The sequence below is a fragment of the Eleginops maclovinus genome, chromosome 4, assembly GCF_036324505.1.
Source record: "Eleginops maclovinus isolate JMC-PN-2008 ecotype Puerto Natales chromosome 4, JC_Emac_rtc_rv5, whole genome shotgun sequence".
NCBI lineage: Eukaryota > Metazoa > Chordata > Actinopteri > Perciformes > Eleginopidae > Eleginops > Eleginops maclovinus.
In genome coordinates, this window is record NC_086352.1 from 26,605,273 (window position 1) to 26,621,957 (window position 16,685).

Here is a 16,685-nt window from a genome sequence, read left to right on the forward strand (position 1 = left end):
GCGGCTGCTTGAGTTTTGCATCAAGATATTTGTGCTGAACCATACGCAAATAAGAAAAACATTGTTATATTTTCTCATGCTAATGACCTGTAAAAGCCTAAAGAGTAGCATCTCAAGGCTTAACTTCGGAAACCCACAATGTCTCATGAGCTCTCATTCCAACGTCACTCAGGCCTTCAATATGGGGTCATATGTACTGAAATGGTTTATCCTACAATAAAATGATGGGACTAGTAGGGAAATACAATCAAAGAGAATAAAGCAAAGGAAAAGTGACATTAAAAGTGAAATAATGATTGAAAAGCAACCAAAGGTAATTGTAGTTTACCTCATGGAAACCACAGCACACTCTCCTCTCCTTCCAGCCTCACACTGTTTGTTTTTTTGTTTGTTTGTTTGTGCTGACAGAGCTTTTGTCTCGCCTTGTTTGTTTGCAGTGCTTCCCACCTGCTCGCCGCTGGACTTCCACTGCGACAACGGCAAATGTATTCGCCGCTCCTGGGTGTGTGACGGAGACAACGATTGCGAGGACGACTCCGACGAGCAGGACTGTCGTAAGTACACTTCCTCTCTCTCTCTCTTGTCAACACAAACATGCAAACAAACAGTCCCACTGATATGTGCCGTCACACAAACACTCTCTCCACTCAGAAGGGGATCAGTTATTGAAGTTGACAGATGTTTGAGGCAGCCATGTGCAATGAGGTGTTTGTTTTGATTCTGAAAAAAGTGTCACACAAACACATACACACACTGAGTGTCGAGCACTCCCACGGTCACCACACATGACACTCTGTGACCTTTGCTCCCAGTTTATCCTGTTTTTCTTGTCATTTGTGAATATATCTGTGTGCGTGCATGAGTGTGTGTTCTACCCAAAATACCCCCCAGCTGCTTTCCAGGCAGAATGTGTCCCGCAGAGGGTGAAGGGAGGAGAGCGTCTATTTTTGCTGTCATTTATGTATCGCCTCCTGGTGTGTGTGCTCCTGTTTTTCTATCTTTGCAAGGTCCATTTCAAGTTGTGTCCTTCTCTCACTTCTTCAATGACGTACAATGAGTCGTCTTGTCATCCTCATGTCTAAGTCATGGAACAAGTATTCAGAAGCACTGCATGTCGAGCTCTGGTGTTAGTGTATTTGAATCCCCCAAATGTAGAGAAGTGCAATGCCAAGAGTTTAGGTTGGTATTGTGAGGTTAGGGAATGCATTGTGTCAATACGAGGCACCTCGGTGTAAACTGTGTCAGTGTGGGATTGACTCAGAATGACTCTGTGTGTGCCTTCTGATCCGTATGGTTGAACGCTGCCTGGCAGTTGTTCCATCACACTGTCGGTGTCCGTTTTGTGATTCAGTTTAATCACACTTAACTCTCTGGTCAGGGACAGGAATAGTTACAGGGAGTGACGTGTCCCTGATGGAAACAACACATGGCACAAAAAGTCACCCAGTGTCCGTTAAGTGACTAACTTCTATCTAAAGAACAATAGAGTGTTATTTTTAACTTCACACTTCCAGTTATATACTAGTTTTAAGGACCTGGGACCAACATGTTGTTTAACTCATTGCAACACTGTAACACCAATAAGTGCTGTTTTTCCATTTGTAGTTGCTGATTAATAACAATTATTTATTTAGCTCAAAATAGCCTAGCTATATTTTTAGCTTAATAGGCTAGTCACAAGTGCAGAAGAGGAAGCTTGCGTGGTGAACAACATAACTGAAATGTGCTGAAAGTTAAATGAGGGGAGGGATGTTAGCCTAGCTTAGCATTGTGTAACAGAGGCAGGGGGAATTCCCTCGACATCACTGTGTGGTAGCTAGGCAATCAGCAGATATGATTCCTCTATCCCAAAATGGTAAACGGTTAGATGTCGTGGAAAAAGCTCCAGTCTGTGAACTATGAATGAATCGGAACAGAGAAGAGGATTTTGCTTCAAATAATCCCCCTCACAAACAGTAGATCTTAGTGAAAAGTCAACACAACCAACAACATAAGCCCATAACCCAGGAACTTGCCTGGGGACACCAGTTGAGGAAGCCGGCGAGCTGAAAAAGAAAGCTTTTTGTGTTTGGTTAGCTCAGGAGACTAAAGCATGTTGATATATGTGGGCCAGATGGACCGCACTGTCTAAACCGACAGATGCAAAAATACAAAATACTGTAACCATGGTTGTGTTCGCATTATATTAGGTGTCTTAGATGTGCCAATCTTATACCCTTACATTACTTACTGGATCGTTTTTGCAGTCAACTGTACATAACGGGTACAGATGTTGGCTATAAGTAATAAACGTGTGTGGGTGGTCAGCCTTGATGAGTTAGCATCTAGCTACCCTGTTGAGACAAGTTCAGTCATGAGTTTTTAGATAGTATTCAGCAGGTGGCCACTATGACCTGTCCAAGAGCACTTGAATAAAAATGTATGGAAACATTCAAATATGATCTTGGAATCATGAATATCTAAGCTAAACACCATTGCAATTGATTAAGTATTGGTCATGATATATTACTGTGGACCAAAGGTTTTAGTATAGGTAGAGGCATCCGTATTAATGGTTTAGTATTAGAACTTTTACACATCAAAATGTCAAAAAAAGACCTATGTTGTACGGTGTATTTTGTCAAGTAGTGTACCTACAATCCCCCAAGGGAAATATGTAATTTCAATCACGATAAAGGTTTCATTTCCCTTTTAAGCCTGCGTCGGATATGTTTTTTCTACCTAAGCTGTCATAACCGTTTGTAGTTATGCTCTTAAGATAGTGGTCGTTTTTAAGTATATGCCTTAACTGTATGGAGGATTTTATTCATTGGACGTCTTAGAATGAGGCAGAGCAAACGTCAACATCCTGTATGTGGAAAACATCTGAAAAACAGTGATTTTTAACCTGAACCTGCTTTATTCAATGTCTTCACCAATTTTAATCAACATGTTTATTTTGGAGAGGAGAAGACCTCTGTGAATAATTCGGCTCCAGGCTATTAACACTGAATCCAAACCGAGAGAAGCTGACTGCAATAACAGCAATGATAATGAAGACAACATTACATGACATTACATTTAGCTGACACTTTTATCCAAAGTGACTTACAACTCCCATGATCCCACGCCAAATCAGTTTTCTGTTATTGGTTTGAATAGACCTTTAGTGGCAGAACATGCTATAATACGTAAATTGGAATCACTTTTTTAATTTGTATTTTGAATATTATGTGCATGCCCTTTATCTTATAGGATTTTATTGGTTATCTATATCTTCACTTTTGCTGTAACAATGTAAATGTCCCCTATGTGGCACAAGTTAAGGTATTCTGTTTCTGAATATAGTTTGTGCTTTAGCAGCTGCAACTATATCTTTGTCCCACTTTTGGAATTGATTTGCAAACTCCTGTAGTACGCCTCATGCAGTTTGAGTGTACAGCAGGTGCAGGTATGCTTGTTCTCCTCTGAATGATTTTTTCATTTATGTCCATCATCTATTGAGTTCTCCTCCTCCTTTGTTGACCGACATGCTGTATCAGCAGCCAGACACTGAATCACTTCCTGAAGGGGGGTGTCTGTCTGCTGCGAGACGGCTATGAATTTTTTATCTTCATGCCCAGTACATTTGCCCCGTTCCCCAAACTACTTATTATTTCATGCTTCATTCTATCTATTCATTTTTTTTTTTTTGTCCATCCTTGTCTATGTTTCACCTTACAATATTGCCAGTTTCTCACCGCGGTGCCGTGGTTTTATTTCATTATTTAGAGACGGGAGACAATCCTCCACGCTCAGCTGGAACTGAAGTAGTTGTCAAGGTTTTCTAACAAACACGTAGACTGAGGTGTGTCTCGGTGTGTATTTAAACATGAGATTCTGCAAAGTTCGAAAATACATTTCACAGAAAGAAAAAAACAATTTCAGCACCCACACACACGGAAAGAGCCTGGTTATGACTCCAAGAGCCCTTTGCCCTTTGGCTGCAGTGTGAATGATGAGCGTCTTCGGGGCTTGTTGACCTCCGACCCCCCTCTGTTTACCTCGCTGTTGGGAGGGAACACGGAGAATGGGAGGAACAGAAAGAGGAGAAAATCAATTATTTTAAGTTGAATAATAGAGTAAATTAGAGTATTCGTCGACAATGCACATATAATTATGTTTTTATTTGGCCCTGCCGGTGGGCTTTCTGTGGTTTTTAAATCAGCTTCCATTTCGGGGGGAGGAGAGGATGTTCCGGCTGAAGGGAGGTCGATGTGGGTGAGGTCAGCTGAGGTTTAGCTGTCAAAGATGTGATAGATTGTCCGGGTTCAGGCTGATATATTGGACGATATTTGATTATCAAACATAAATCTTGTGCATTCTATGTTGAAGGATTAGTAACTAGAAATTGCAGTAAAAAATGCTAAGATGTGTTTGAATAGTTGATCACAGCATACCATTACTTACTTGTCTTGCGCAGCCTGGTCACACCTATACAATCAACAAAAATAAGGGATCCTTTTGAATAGTGATATATCCTTATAGGTTTATGCCAATAAGCAAATATCACTCTATATTTAAAAATCAGTCGAGCTCCACAACGTCTACGTTTTGAATATTTAAAACGTAGACGTGAAATAATTGTTTTTAATTAAATTTACTGTTGATGATACAGTTTTATTTTCTTACATGTTATTCATATGTTGTAATGAAAACTGTACTTTTTCTTTTTTAGTCGTTTTTTAACTTGTTTTTATTTGAATTTCATTCAGCCTTATTTACAAAGCCAATACATGGAAAGAAAATAATATAAATGGAAACATCAAATAAGTGGAAATAATAGATATATATTATATATATATATATAGAAGAAATAGATATATGTAAGAAAAAAAAAGAGTGTGAATGTGCAAGACACTGTCACTTAATACTCCTTGGTCAGGAGTAATTAAGTCATTTTATGAGATATAATGTGTACAGAATCAAGCCACCTTGATATCTTATCATATACTAAGTAACTTAAGTTCATGGACATGGAGAATAATCCGCAACACACACAAACACACAGAGGCCTCATGTCTTGTAAAGTCTCAGAGTTCAGTTTGGCTCCAGCAGCTTCGATTCGTGCAGTGATGAAACCCACCTGAGAGGAGATGAAAAATCTCACTGAAATAAAGAAAAGCTTCATCTTTTTCTTGGCCTGCCTATCTATTCTGTGGGCCTCCTTCTGTTTCTATCGCTCCTTATCTCCCTCTGTTTGTCTCAGCTGTCCGACACTCACACAAGGCAGTGATAAATTATAGATTACCTCATGCCAAGGGCCATCCATCATTGGCTCTCCTTGACGAACCTGTTTACACTGCCCTCGGGCAAGCATGGCTGGGCTTTGCCATCGATTGCGTTGGTAACAGTATAAGGCAGTGTTTTGAAAATCCATTCAGTCTTTTTATCAATGGTGTGATTACAGAGGCAAGGTGGAGGAAAAGTGAAAGGGTTTGGAATTGTCTAACTGCACTGTCATGGGTGTCAAATTGTTTTCTTCCGACTCAAGGTTAACTGTCAAGTGAGACAACATTTGCTAACGTACAGCAGCAGGTATATTTAATTAGGACTTACAACAAGCTGCTGCAGCTCAGCTTCGGTCGATTACACCTGTCCTGAATTAAAGTGGTTTAAAATTGAAAGGCACTGGGGATTTGGCTAGCTTCTTTTGCATCCCATTTTTTAAAATGACAAAAAAGTTTAGACTTTACTGAAGTGCAAAAGAGTTTATAGCTGAAATACTAACTTCCAAATAGCCACCCTGAAAGATCGGGTGAGAACTGTCATTGAGGTATCAATCAAGACAAGATCATTTCAAATATAGAAAAATCGGTTTGCATTTACAACAGTCTTTACAAGAAGCCTTTCAAAGTGGTGCACTAGGCTGATTGCTCGGTAAAAGGGACAAGGATCTTTTAGACAAATCAAATGAGGGGATGACTGTCGTTTTCTTTTTTTCGCATTTGCATCTCCGACAGTTCCGCCATCTGAAATGTCTGGGAGGAGGCTGTTTTAACCATCCCAAAAACTTTGAAGACTTCTGACACATTTACAGTTGAATGTCTTCTGACCAATAGGGAAATAGCACACTTGTGAGATCCAAAGTAGCAATGATGGAATTAAATGCAGTGTGTTGAGCTCAAATTGGTTAAACCTCTTGTTTGGTATAAACTTTGCAAATGGACAATGGAGATTAACACTTTGTCTCGGTTGTAATTTCTATGGAAATATCAATTCTTTTCACTATTGGAATCCATTTGACCCAACAAAACTGTTAACTAAACGCTCCTTGATATGTGAGTGCGATTCCATGTGTATTTGTTACGCATCTTGGATTCAGTCAGTGGCCATGAAGACAGCCTCTAAACACAGGATATTCAGTCTCTGGGTCTTTGAGCTCTTAAACTGCGACCTCAAGAGAGTTCACCGAGTTTACAGAAAAACAAAATCTCAGTTACTTTTCCCCGGCTCTTCAGCTGATATGAAATGCCACATTTTCCCTTGTATCATTGCAGCTGGAGATATAATGTCAGCAGTGCTCAGGGACAACTTCCTCTTATCACATTCTTGTCCAGTATCTGCTCTTTGCTTTTGTTGTAACCTCAGAACATGTCCTCTGAAACCTCTCTGTCCTTTGTTATCTCCCTGCAGCTCCCAGAGAGTGTGAGGAAGACGAGTTTCAATGCCAAAACGGCTACTGTATTCGCAGCCTCTGGCACTGTGATGGCGACAACGATTGCGGGGACAACAGTGACGAACAGTGTGGTGGGTACACACACATGCAAGCAAATATCCATCATTCATTCTAACTTCTAAATTAAACTCTTCTTTCTTCCCCAATTAAAGACATGCGTAAATGTTCGGATAAGGAGTTTCGCTGCACAGATGGCAGCTGTATCGCTGAGCACTGGTACTGTGATGGAGACACGGACTGTAAGGATGGATCAGATGAGGAAAACTGTCGTAAGTTACTCTGCCAATGCATAGAATTGTGTGTGTTTAAAAATGACAAGGCTAAACAATATCATGGCCTGCTTTTACAGAGAAAGCAAAATGTCACTTGGGTTAAGTAAAGCTTACAGTCTAGGATGGCAGAAAGAAATGAAACATCCAATTATCTCTGGAAATAATGATGGAAGTATTTAAAAACTGAGACGTCTTCTTATCTCTAATACTATTCTAACACTCGCAAGAAAACCGCAGTGATTAAAGACATAGTGCAAGCGAGGCTTTAAATTATAGAATAGGGATTTTAGTTGGATAGCTTAATAGGATGTGGGTGAAACCTGGATTTGTTTATTTAAATTTAACATGAGAAATGAAACAACATGTACTGTAGGTTTGACGATTTGTGACCCACTTGCCAAACCAAACCTGTAAAAATGAAATAAAAACATTTACTTTGAACCCTGACAGTGAGAAACCAGAAATTATGCTCCTCAAATTGAACCGACTACACACTGTAGATGGTAGTTTGAGTTGTGAAACAAGGTTTGGGCCTTGGTTGACACAATAATTTTTTACCATGGAAAACATATATATATATTTTAAAAGCCCGACGGCAGGGTACATTTTAAAGTAGGAGCTCAAACTTAGCCTTCATGTGAGCTGTTTAAATATGCAATGTTTATGCTGTCAGAGACTATATGAGCCTAAATAATGGTTTAATCAGGTGCTCAATGTGTTCTCCACAAATGATTGTAACAGGCAGCACTTTACTTGTTTTTTATTTTCTTTAGGGAGCCATTTTCATCTACATAAAAAGTCTATCTGGTTTTATGTATATCCACTTTTATGTAGACTTTAATCCACTAAAAGCTGTTGCTCGTGGGAAGCCCATTAATCAGTGTGTATACTGTAGCTGGCTTTTAGTTGGCTTGTCAAGCAACTGAGAGAAGCCCAATTTCCCAAAACTATGTAAAAGAACCCCAGTTAGCACTGCAGATTTTTTTTGCTAGACTCTTAATAGGGGATCATAAGAGAGAAAATCAATCAAACATGGAGCGGGAAAAGAAAAGCAGTCACACATACTGTAGTAGTGATTCATCTTATCTACAATGGTAAGAAAAACTCAAATGAAATTATTCTTAATAACGGATCTCCAGACTCCAAGATGTAAAAGTAGATCCTACAGTAACTGGTTTACTGCAGAGCATGTCTTCTCAGTCTTAATAGAGAACTGAGCCTCTTTCATTTCATGTATAGTTTCTGACAGACTCTGCAGAGGAAAAAATGGGAGCTTCAAAGAGACTCAGGCTGCCAGCTGCTGCACCATCTTTTCCGGCATCTGTTTAACGTGTGTGTGTGTGTGTGTGTGTGTGTGTGTGTGTGTGTGTGTGTGTGTGTGTGTGTGTGTGTGTGTGTGTGTGTGTGTGTGTGTGTGTGTGTGTGTGTGTGTGTGTGTGTGTGTGTGTGTGTGTGTGTGTGTGTGTGTGTGTGTGTGTGTGTGTGTGTGTGTGTGTGTGTGTGTGTGTGTGTGTGTGTGTGTGTGTGTGTGTGTGTAGCCTCAGATGTGATGGCAGCCACCTGCAGTGTGGAGGAGTTCCAGTGTGCGTACGGCCGCTGTATCCTGGACATCTACCACTGTGACGGAGATGACGACTGCGGAGACTGGTCAGACGAGTCAGACTGCTGTAAGCTCTCCATCACTCACGCACACACACACTTACGAAGACCTGACATGGACATTAGGTGTTGGTTAACGTGCAACCTCACAGAAAAGCTATTTCAGATGTTGTTAGAATATTGCTTTTTATACAAAATTGCGTAGTCAGATTTTTACTTTTATCTTTCATAGTTTTAGAAAAAACTTTCTTTTTATAAAATAATAAAATAGTGAAATAATCTTTTTTTAATCAGAATGTTCAAAACTCTCAATCGTCAGCTATTACTATTCCTGAATAAACCCTATTCTTATTCCTTACTCCTGACTTTATTGTGCTATAATAGTTGTCATTAGCTAAAATAACACTGCCTTACATTTAGTAAACCTAATACTAACACTTACCCTTGGCAGAAGAAAATGTTTTCACAACGATTTCATTTGAATTTCTAAGATGCAAACTCCAACAAAAAAAAGTGACGCTAATAGTTGGTTGCTGATATTTCCTTGCACGCTAATACTCTGCATGATCCATTGCATCGCTCGTCACTAAAGAGCGTCTTGTGCAGACGGAGAACATGGCGCTCCTGTGGGAGATCAGTCCTCTTTTAGATGAGAGTTGCTACTCTCTGTGGCAGGCATCCTTCTTCCCTTCAATCCTTGTTTTTCTCTCCATCAAACTCTCCCCCTTCATGTCCCGCCATGGCACTGCTGCACATATGTACCAAAACAGAGAGTCATCGTCGTGTCATGCAGCTTGCTCTACTAGTTCAGCTGGAGTTTAAACAAACGTTATAGGCTCATCTAGACAGGCATTTATTTATCATTTTTGAGTGGACGCACAAGCTGAATCAGTTCCAAAGGGGGGACACTTTCTAAGTTTTGGAACAACTGATTAATTGCTTAATCTGTAATATGTCAGAAAAATATGGAAAATACTTCTGTCAGCTGAAGGACATTGCCAAGTGGCCTGTTTTGTCCAGGAAGCAATCCAAAAAACCCAAAGACTTTTACAGGGATATTTTACAGTGAAATAAAACAGCAAAAAGCTGGATCAGCTTCAGGAGTGGTCACATGACACCCGCACAGTCTTTATAACGCAGAAGAAGGGTTTCAGGGTTAGACATTTCATTTTGAACTTTGTAAGTAATTTATGTTTCACATAATACGGAAAGACATGCAGAAATCATCACAACGTTTAGTGTCAATTTCACAATTTCATAGTCAGTTGACGTCAGGTTGAGCTCATCAACAGCTGCTTTTTGCAGGCCGCCGCACCACAGCATCTGTCAGAACTGGAAGACATTCTGTCTGTTAGATCTTTTTTTGTCACTGTATCACACACACACACACACACACACACACACACACACACACACACACACACACACACAGTGTGAAGCCATGGTCCTGATTAACACAGACTATCGTGTTTCGCCATCCCCACCCCGGAGACGCTCCCTGCTGCTGACAAATCTCTCGGCATCTCCCTCCTCATTCTCTCCTCTATAATTCCTCACATGTTTGTTTCATTCGCTCATTTTCCATAACCACCCTACACATCTCTCTCACTCTCACACACACTCTCAAACACAGCAGTTTCCCCCTTTGATGTGTTTATCTGCAGTGCGATAAGCACAGCTTCAAGGTTTCCTAACATCGTTTGGTCATGTTAGCTGACTGAGCTGCTCTCAGTTTCTCCCCCGTCTCCTCCCACGTCCAGGTTTTTTAATTGCCGCCTCGCTTCTGAAGTCTTTCAACATTTATTTTTTTTTTGTGGAAAGTTGAGCTGGCAGCAAAGCTTTAAAAAGTGATAAAAATAGTAAAAGGAGGACAGGAGATGTCCTAAAAGTACCTAAAATAAAAGTGCAGTGGGAACAAAGCAGCACATGTAAATAAATCAACTATTGCAGAACAGACACACGCATGCATGCTGTGGGGCTTTCTGTTTTATTGGTAAATTTGCATCATTTAAGACGTATAAAGACACAAAAATGCCCTTTTAGTTACTTTTGCATTGAGCAATAACAGGATTCTTGGAGTTATATGTATACTTTTGGAAGGAAACCAACAAGTTTAATTATTCAATCTACTTCCTGTCTGATGTACTAAAACTAGAATGACCTCACGTCACCCTGACTCTTCATTTCCTGTACACTTTATCGTACTCTTAAAAATGTATTTTACGTTTTCTATGACCAGCGGAATGTCGGCATTCAGTTTATGATCAAAATCGCAATGAATTCCATTTCATGAAGCCTTAAAAAAAGTCTGAAGACATCTTAGCTTTTTGAAACACACAGATAGTTTATGGGCATACACACACACACAAACACACAGAGGGGGCATTCCTCAGAGGCCTAAGACGGCCCATCCTCAGACAGCATTCCTTGGCATCGGCTCTCCAGACACATGAAGGGCGCTTTGTTAGAGAAGAAGCCTCCCTCTTTCTCTCTTCCTTTCTTCCTCTCTTTCCTTCTCTCTCACTCATACACACACACATCCAAAAACACTCAAAAAGTCACGCCTTGTTACCGCTTACCAACACCGATACTGCTTTCGGGTGTGTATCTGAGAAGATGAAAGAGAACCGTGTGAGTGAGGGAGAGAAAGATGGATGAATCATCTGAGTGTGTGTTGGCGCCAGCATGGTTGTTGGCGTCCCGTGCTGATTCTTGTGACCTATAAGTTTCTCCCTCCGTCTCTCTCTCTGTGGGAGAGCCACCTGCTGTTTTGATCATCTCTGTCTTCTTTCGCCCAGCTGATAAGCCTGCACGGTGAAGCTCTACAAAATCCCTTCTTTTTTTTGCCTTTCCTCCCCCTGCATTCCCTTAGTTTGTCATTTTTGTTCCTCCCTTATCTCCCGCCCACTGTGGCTTTGATGGGAGCCGACTCATGCCATCAGGAGGACACACGCCGAAGAAGACACACACACACACACACACACACACACACACACACACACAGGGATTTAAGATGCTTATGTTTGATTCAGCTTTAATCTTCTCGTACACCTCCAGCCTCATATGCTGCCAGTTTGAGCTTCACTTTGATCCGATCACATGTTGAGATGCGGTGGGACATTTAAAAGGTGGGACAGCTATGATCTGCAGTCAGAGATGATCACAAGGCAGCCAAAATAAACAGGACCGAGTCATGTTTAAAGGGAAAGCGAGATCACTGGTATAAAACCATGTGTCTTCCCAGTTTTTACATCAAGTCCTGTCCAGAAATAGATTGAGACAGAGACCCACCCTAATAAACCCCAGGGTAATTGGACCTAATCCAAAATGCAGTTGACCCGAAAAGACCCAGATAGTGAGAGAAGACTGGCAGCAGCACAATGCTACGCCGATACAAGAGCATTGTATTGACATTGTTTTTCTTATATTTCATGCATTGTTTCTCATACACTGTTTATGACAAATGATCAAGGTTTGGATCTCCTTGCGTATTCCTTCATTACCCGACCCAGTCAGATTGGAAAGATTTTGGATGCAGCCTGGATTGTGTCCTTCCTTTTTGTACCTGAACTTAAATATCACAGAAAAATTAACTTTTAATATAGTTTTTTAAAAGCAACCTGATATGTTCTCCTAGATGCAGTAACCAGAGTTTTCTTTTGCATTTTTGAGAAAATAATGAACTCCACGTTTAAGAAAAAAGGGATTAGTTAAAGGTGTGTGTGTGTGTGTGTGTGTGTAGCTTCCCACCAGCCCTGCAGATCAGTGGAATTCATGTGCAGCAGCGGGATGTGCATCAACGCTGGCTGGAGGTGTGACGGGGAGTACGACTGTGACGACCAATCAGACGAGAAGAACTGCAGTGAGTAGCTGCTTTCATCACACTTCCCTGAGCGAGTGTGTGCTCTGCATAAGCGTTGTGAATTAAAAAAAAATCTTGATGTTTATGTGTTTTTATCAGATTTTTTGCTGGTTCTTAGAATATCTCATACCACCTGATCCAAGAATGAATAAATAAACTGGTGTGTGTGTTTCTGTGTTTCCTAAAGCCACGTCCATGTGCACGGCTGACCAGTTCCGCTGTGGAACTGGACGCTGCGTCCGGTTGTCATGGCGTTGTGACGGCGAGCCTGACTGCTCTGACCGAAGTGATGAAGAGGGCTGTGAGAAGACGGGTAAGACTATGCTCAGGGTCTTGTTTTCAGGAGCTAAATATAACACCAGCTTCAATCGTTGTCATGAGAACAGCTCAGAACAGCCCTCCTCTACTCACAAACGCACTTTCATTTATTTTTTTACTGTTGAGAAACACAGTTGCTTTCAAACAATAGACTGATCCGTTTGGCAAATATGTCGCTGCTGGAACTATCAACCTTTGGACAAACTATAGATCTGACCTTTTGTTGAGATATTAATAAACAACGAACAGGCAAGAGAAAAAGATGGTAAGGTAAAAAAGTGGACAATTCACACCCTCTCAAACATGCATATGACTCACATCCATGTTTTTGTGTGAGTAGCTGAGCAAATCAGCCATGAGAAGTCCTTTCTTTTGTCCGAAATCAGAAATCATGACCTGGTTACATAAAATAATCCACAGAGCTTGTTGGTAGCAATGTAGGAACTATTTTCTGTCAACTGAACTACCCCAACCGTATCACTGCACAGAACCAAGTACTCATTGTCGATGATATACTTTGGAGCTATGACGATCCAAAAAAAAGTTCAAAAATAAAGCAAAAAAAGCTTGAAAATAAAGTTCTTTGTAATATATCATGAGTAAAAACAATTTGTGAAGGGCCGAGTGGTAGATAAAGACGTGTTGCTATAATCATGCTATATGTGTGTGGGACAGAGGAGGAGAGTATGGAAACAGTTATCTGTTGTCTCACGGGATATACTACTTTATCTCCCCACAGAGAGTCCTCCATGTGCTCCTGATCAGTTCCAGTGTGGGAATGGACGCTGCATTGGTCAGAGGAAGGTGTGTAACGAGGTCAACGACTGTGGAGACGGGACTGACGAACACCCTCACCATGACTGCCGTGAGTAGAATCGGAGGATGAAACCCTCTTTATTAGTCACATACATGCACACAGCAGAGCACACACAGTGAAAGTGGTCCTCTGCATTTAACCCATCCTAGTACTAGGAGCAGTGGGCAGCTATTGTGCAGCGCCCGGGGAGCAATGGGGAGGGGGGATTGGAGGTGTCCGGTGCCTTGCACAAGGGCACCACAGCAGGGCCTAGGAGGTGAACTGGGACCTCTCCAAGTAGCAGTCCACTTTCCATATTTCAAGTCTGTTTAGGGACTTGAACTGGCGACCCTACGATTCCCAGTCCAAGCCCCTACTGACTGAGCCACTGCTGGACAGCGTAGATTGAATATGATTATCTCTATATTGATTTTTTTTATGGTATATTTTGGTTGTTTCAAGTGGAGTTCTATGAGGTCCATGAGGACAGTGTATCACATACAGATGGTAGCCGGCACTCCCTGAGTTTGGATAAACACTAGGAGCAAACTAGCAAAAAAGCATTTTAGACCCCTTAACAAAACCTAATATTTAAGTGTATTATACGTTCATATTTTCAATGCTTTACCTTGCTGTTAGACATGTAATTTTATATAAATATAAATATATAAAAAGGTTTGTTAAGGTGAGATTTAGGCCTAATACCCTACTACACCTGCTAGAGGCTGATCACTCTCCATCAGGCCTTGCTGCCTGTAGGCCTCTAATATTTCTAGGCTCGCCATCAGATGAGTCAGACTTTTTACAGTGTGTGGTTCTATTTATACTGAATCAGCATGCTGTGTTTATGTTCCTGTGCGGTGTGCAGGTCCACGCTCCAGCGAGGGAAACTGTAACCAGAATAACGGAGGCTGCTCCCAGAAGTGTCAGATGGTCAGAGGCCTGGTCCAGTGCACCTGTCACACCGGATACCGACTGATGGACGACGGCAAAGCCTGCCAGGGTGTGTGTGTGTGTGTGTGTGTGTGTGTGTTGTGTGTTGTGTGTTGTGTGTTGTGTGTGTGTGTGTGTGTGTGTGTGTGTGTGTGTGTGTGTGTGTGTGTGTGTGTGTGTGTGTGTGTGTGTGTGTGTGTGTGTGTGTGTGTGTCCATCCTCTGTTCACTCCCTTTTGTCAGTTTGTCCTTATGTCATCAGGATATTTCCCAGAAGTATGAACTCATTTCTATGGAACTTCCTGGAAAGTTCTACCACATTTTATTGGTGTTTCTTCCCGACTTTGAAAAAGTGTGTTTGCAATAACAACATAATAATTGAAAATACATAAAGTATAAAAAGAAAAGTACCATGTCTTCCGAAAGTGTGAATGAGTTGTTCACCCTGAAGCCCCCTCCTCACACTTCCCTCTTGAATTAATTGTGAACCCTGCGGGAGTTTGACACCAGCATCCTTCTGCCCTTCCCCTCTTGTATTCGGCCCATGTGGTCCCTTTCCAGATGTGGACGAGTGTGCCGAAGAGGGCTACTGCAGCCAGGGCTGTACCAACACGGAGGGGGGGTTCCAGTGCTGGTGCGTTCAGGGCTACGAGCTCCGACCTGACAAGCGCAGCTGCAAAGCTCTGGGTAAAAAGAAACACTGCACTCTTTTTCAATCTTGACATGTGACCGTAGAGAAGTTTCTGGGGTTTGACCTCCAATAAAAGCACGCTGCTACACTGTTTATACTTACTTTAGCTGTAACTGTATCCATTCCTCTGCTCCGGGGTCTGATGTTGGCTCATTCGGGGGGGTCTGGACTAGATTTAGTGAAAGGCAGGCCTGGTACAGCAGCCCAACAATCTGCAGAGTTAAATCCAGGTCAGGATCCAGACCTTCATCACCACTGAGATTAATGTTCCATCGGCCCTGACTCAGACTTTTTTGTTTCTTTTTCTACTTTCCACCTTTCCCTTCTTGTTTGGCCTCATGCTGTTTTACTTTTCACTTTAATTTACTTTGTCTCTGTCTTCCCATCCACTAGGTCCAGAGCCTGTGCTGCTGTTCGCCAACCGCATCGACATCCGTCAGGTATTGCCGCATCGCTCTGAGTACACCCTGCTGCTCAACAACCTGGAGAATGCCATCGCCCTGGACTTCCACCACGCCCTCGAGCAGGTCTACTGGTCTGACGTGACACTGGACCGCATCATGAAGGCCAACCTCAACGGCTCCAACGTGGAAGAGGTGGTCTCCACCGGTCTGGAGAGCCCAGGTATGTAACATGATGCAGGTTCAGATTTCAGACAGCAGGCGTATATATCATTTATCCAATTAATCCAACTCTGCTGCTTTCTGTTCCGCTACACTCCGCTCTCCCTCTCTTTATCCATCAGCTTGTTCATATTAGAGCTCAGCAGTTCGACATTAAAACAGTGTTGTGTTACTTTCTTTTTCTTGCTTTCTCTCGGCTTCAATGTCGTTAGGCCTGTTTCCCCCTCCTTACTCTTTTTCTCTTCAGTATAATTCACTGTTACTGTCACTGTTTTTTATAACAAGTAAAGAGTTATTTTAACCTAAAATATTGTGATATGTGGATCAGATAATGAAACAGCTATTTATAGATGACATTTTGGGAATGAGTATCACTTTCATGTCTGTGAGTGTTCTTATTTGGCTTATCTTAGCATGAGGCCTGGAAAAAAAAGGAAAGGGCTAGCTCGGCTCTGTCCGAAGGTGAAACAAAAACTTCAACTACCAACCCCCCTAAATGTATTGTATTGTATGTTTTGAAGATATTCATGAATATTTTAGGAAATAAAAGTTTTAAAACTCAAGAATCATCATACAACTTCCTAATTGTGATTTGTCTCCTTTAGGTGGACTTGCTATAGACTGGATCCATGACAAGTTGTACTGGACAGACTCCGGGACGTCCCGTATCGAAGTGGCCAACCTGGACGGGACGCAGCGCAAGGTGCTGCTGTGGCAGAACATGGAGAAGCCCAGAGCCATCGCGCTGCACCCCATAGAGGGGTACGAGTCCAAACACACATGCACATAATCTGTGTGATTCACTACAGATGGCATCAAATGCACACCACTCCCATCTATACATATCCCCTCTGGATGTGTCCCAGTTGCTGTGTAGCAGCGGAGCAGGGATTAA

At 41.8% G+C, this 16,685-nt stretch overlaps 1 protein-coding gene across 3 annotated transcripts in view; it reads left to right on the forward strand.

Moving 5' to 3' along the window:
* Positions 1-16,685, forward strand: part of lrp4 (low density lipoprotein receptor-related protein 4) — a 108,715-nt gene that overhangs the window by 68,473 nt on the left and 23,557 nt on the right. For all 3 annotated transcript variants that reach the window (XM_063882050.1, XM_063882051.1, XM_063882052.1), the window contains exons 3-13: positions 438-554; positions 6,655-6,768; positions 6,850-6,966; positions 8,508-8,636; positions 12,311-12,430; positions 12,618-12,743; positions 13,488-13,613; positions 14,413-14,547; positions 15,038-15,163; positions 15,561-15,791; positions 16,396-16,552. In XM_063882050.1, the coding sequence (XP_063738120.1) occupies positions 438-554; positions 6,655-6,768; positions 6,850-6,966; positions 8,508-8,636; positions 12,311-12,430; positions 12,618-12,743; positions 13,488-13,613; positions 14,413-14,547; positions 15,038-15,163; positions 15,561-15,791; positions 16,396-16,552 (1,498 nt within the window). The remainder of the gene's footprint in view (positions 1-437; positions 555-6,654; positions 6,769-6,849; positions 6,967-8,507; positions 8,637-12,310; positions 12,431-12,617; positions 12,744-13,487; positions 13,614-14,412; positions 14,548-15,037; positions 15,164-15,560; positions 15,792-16,395; positions 16,553-16,685) is intronic.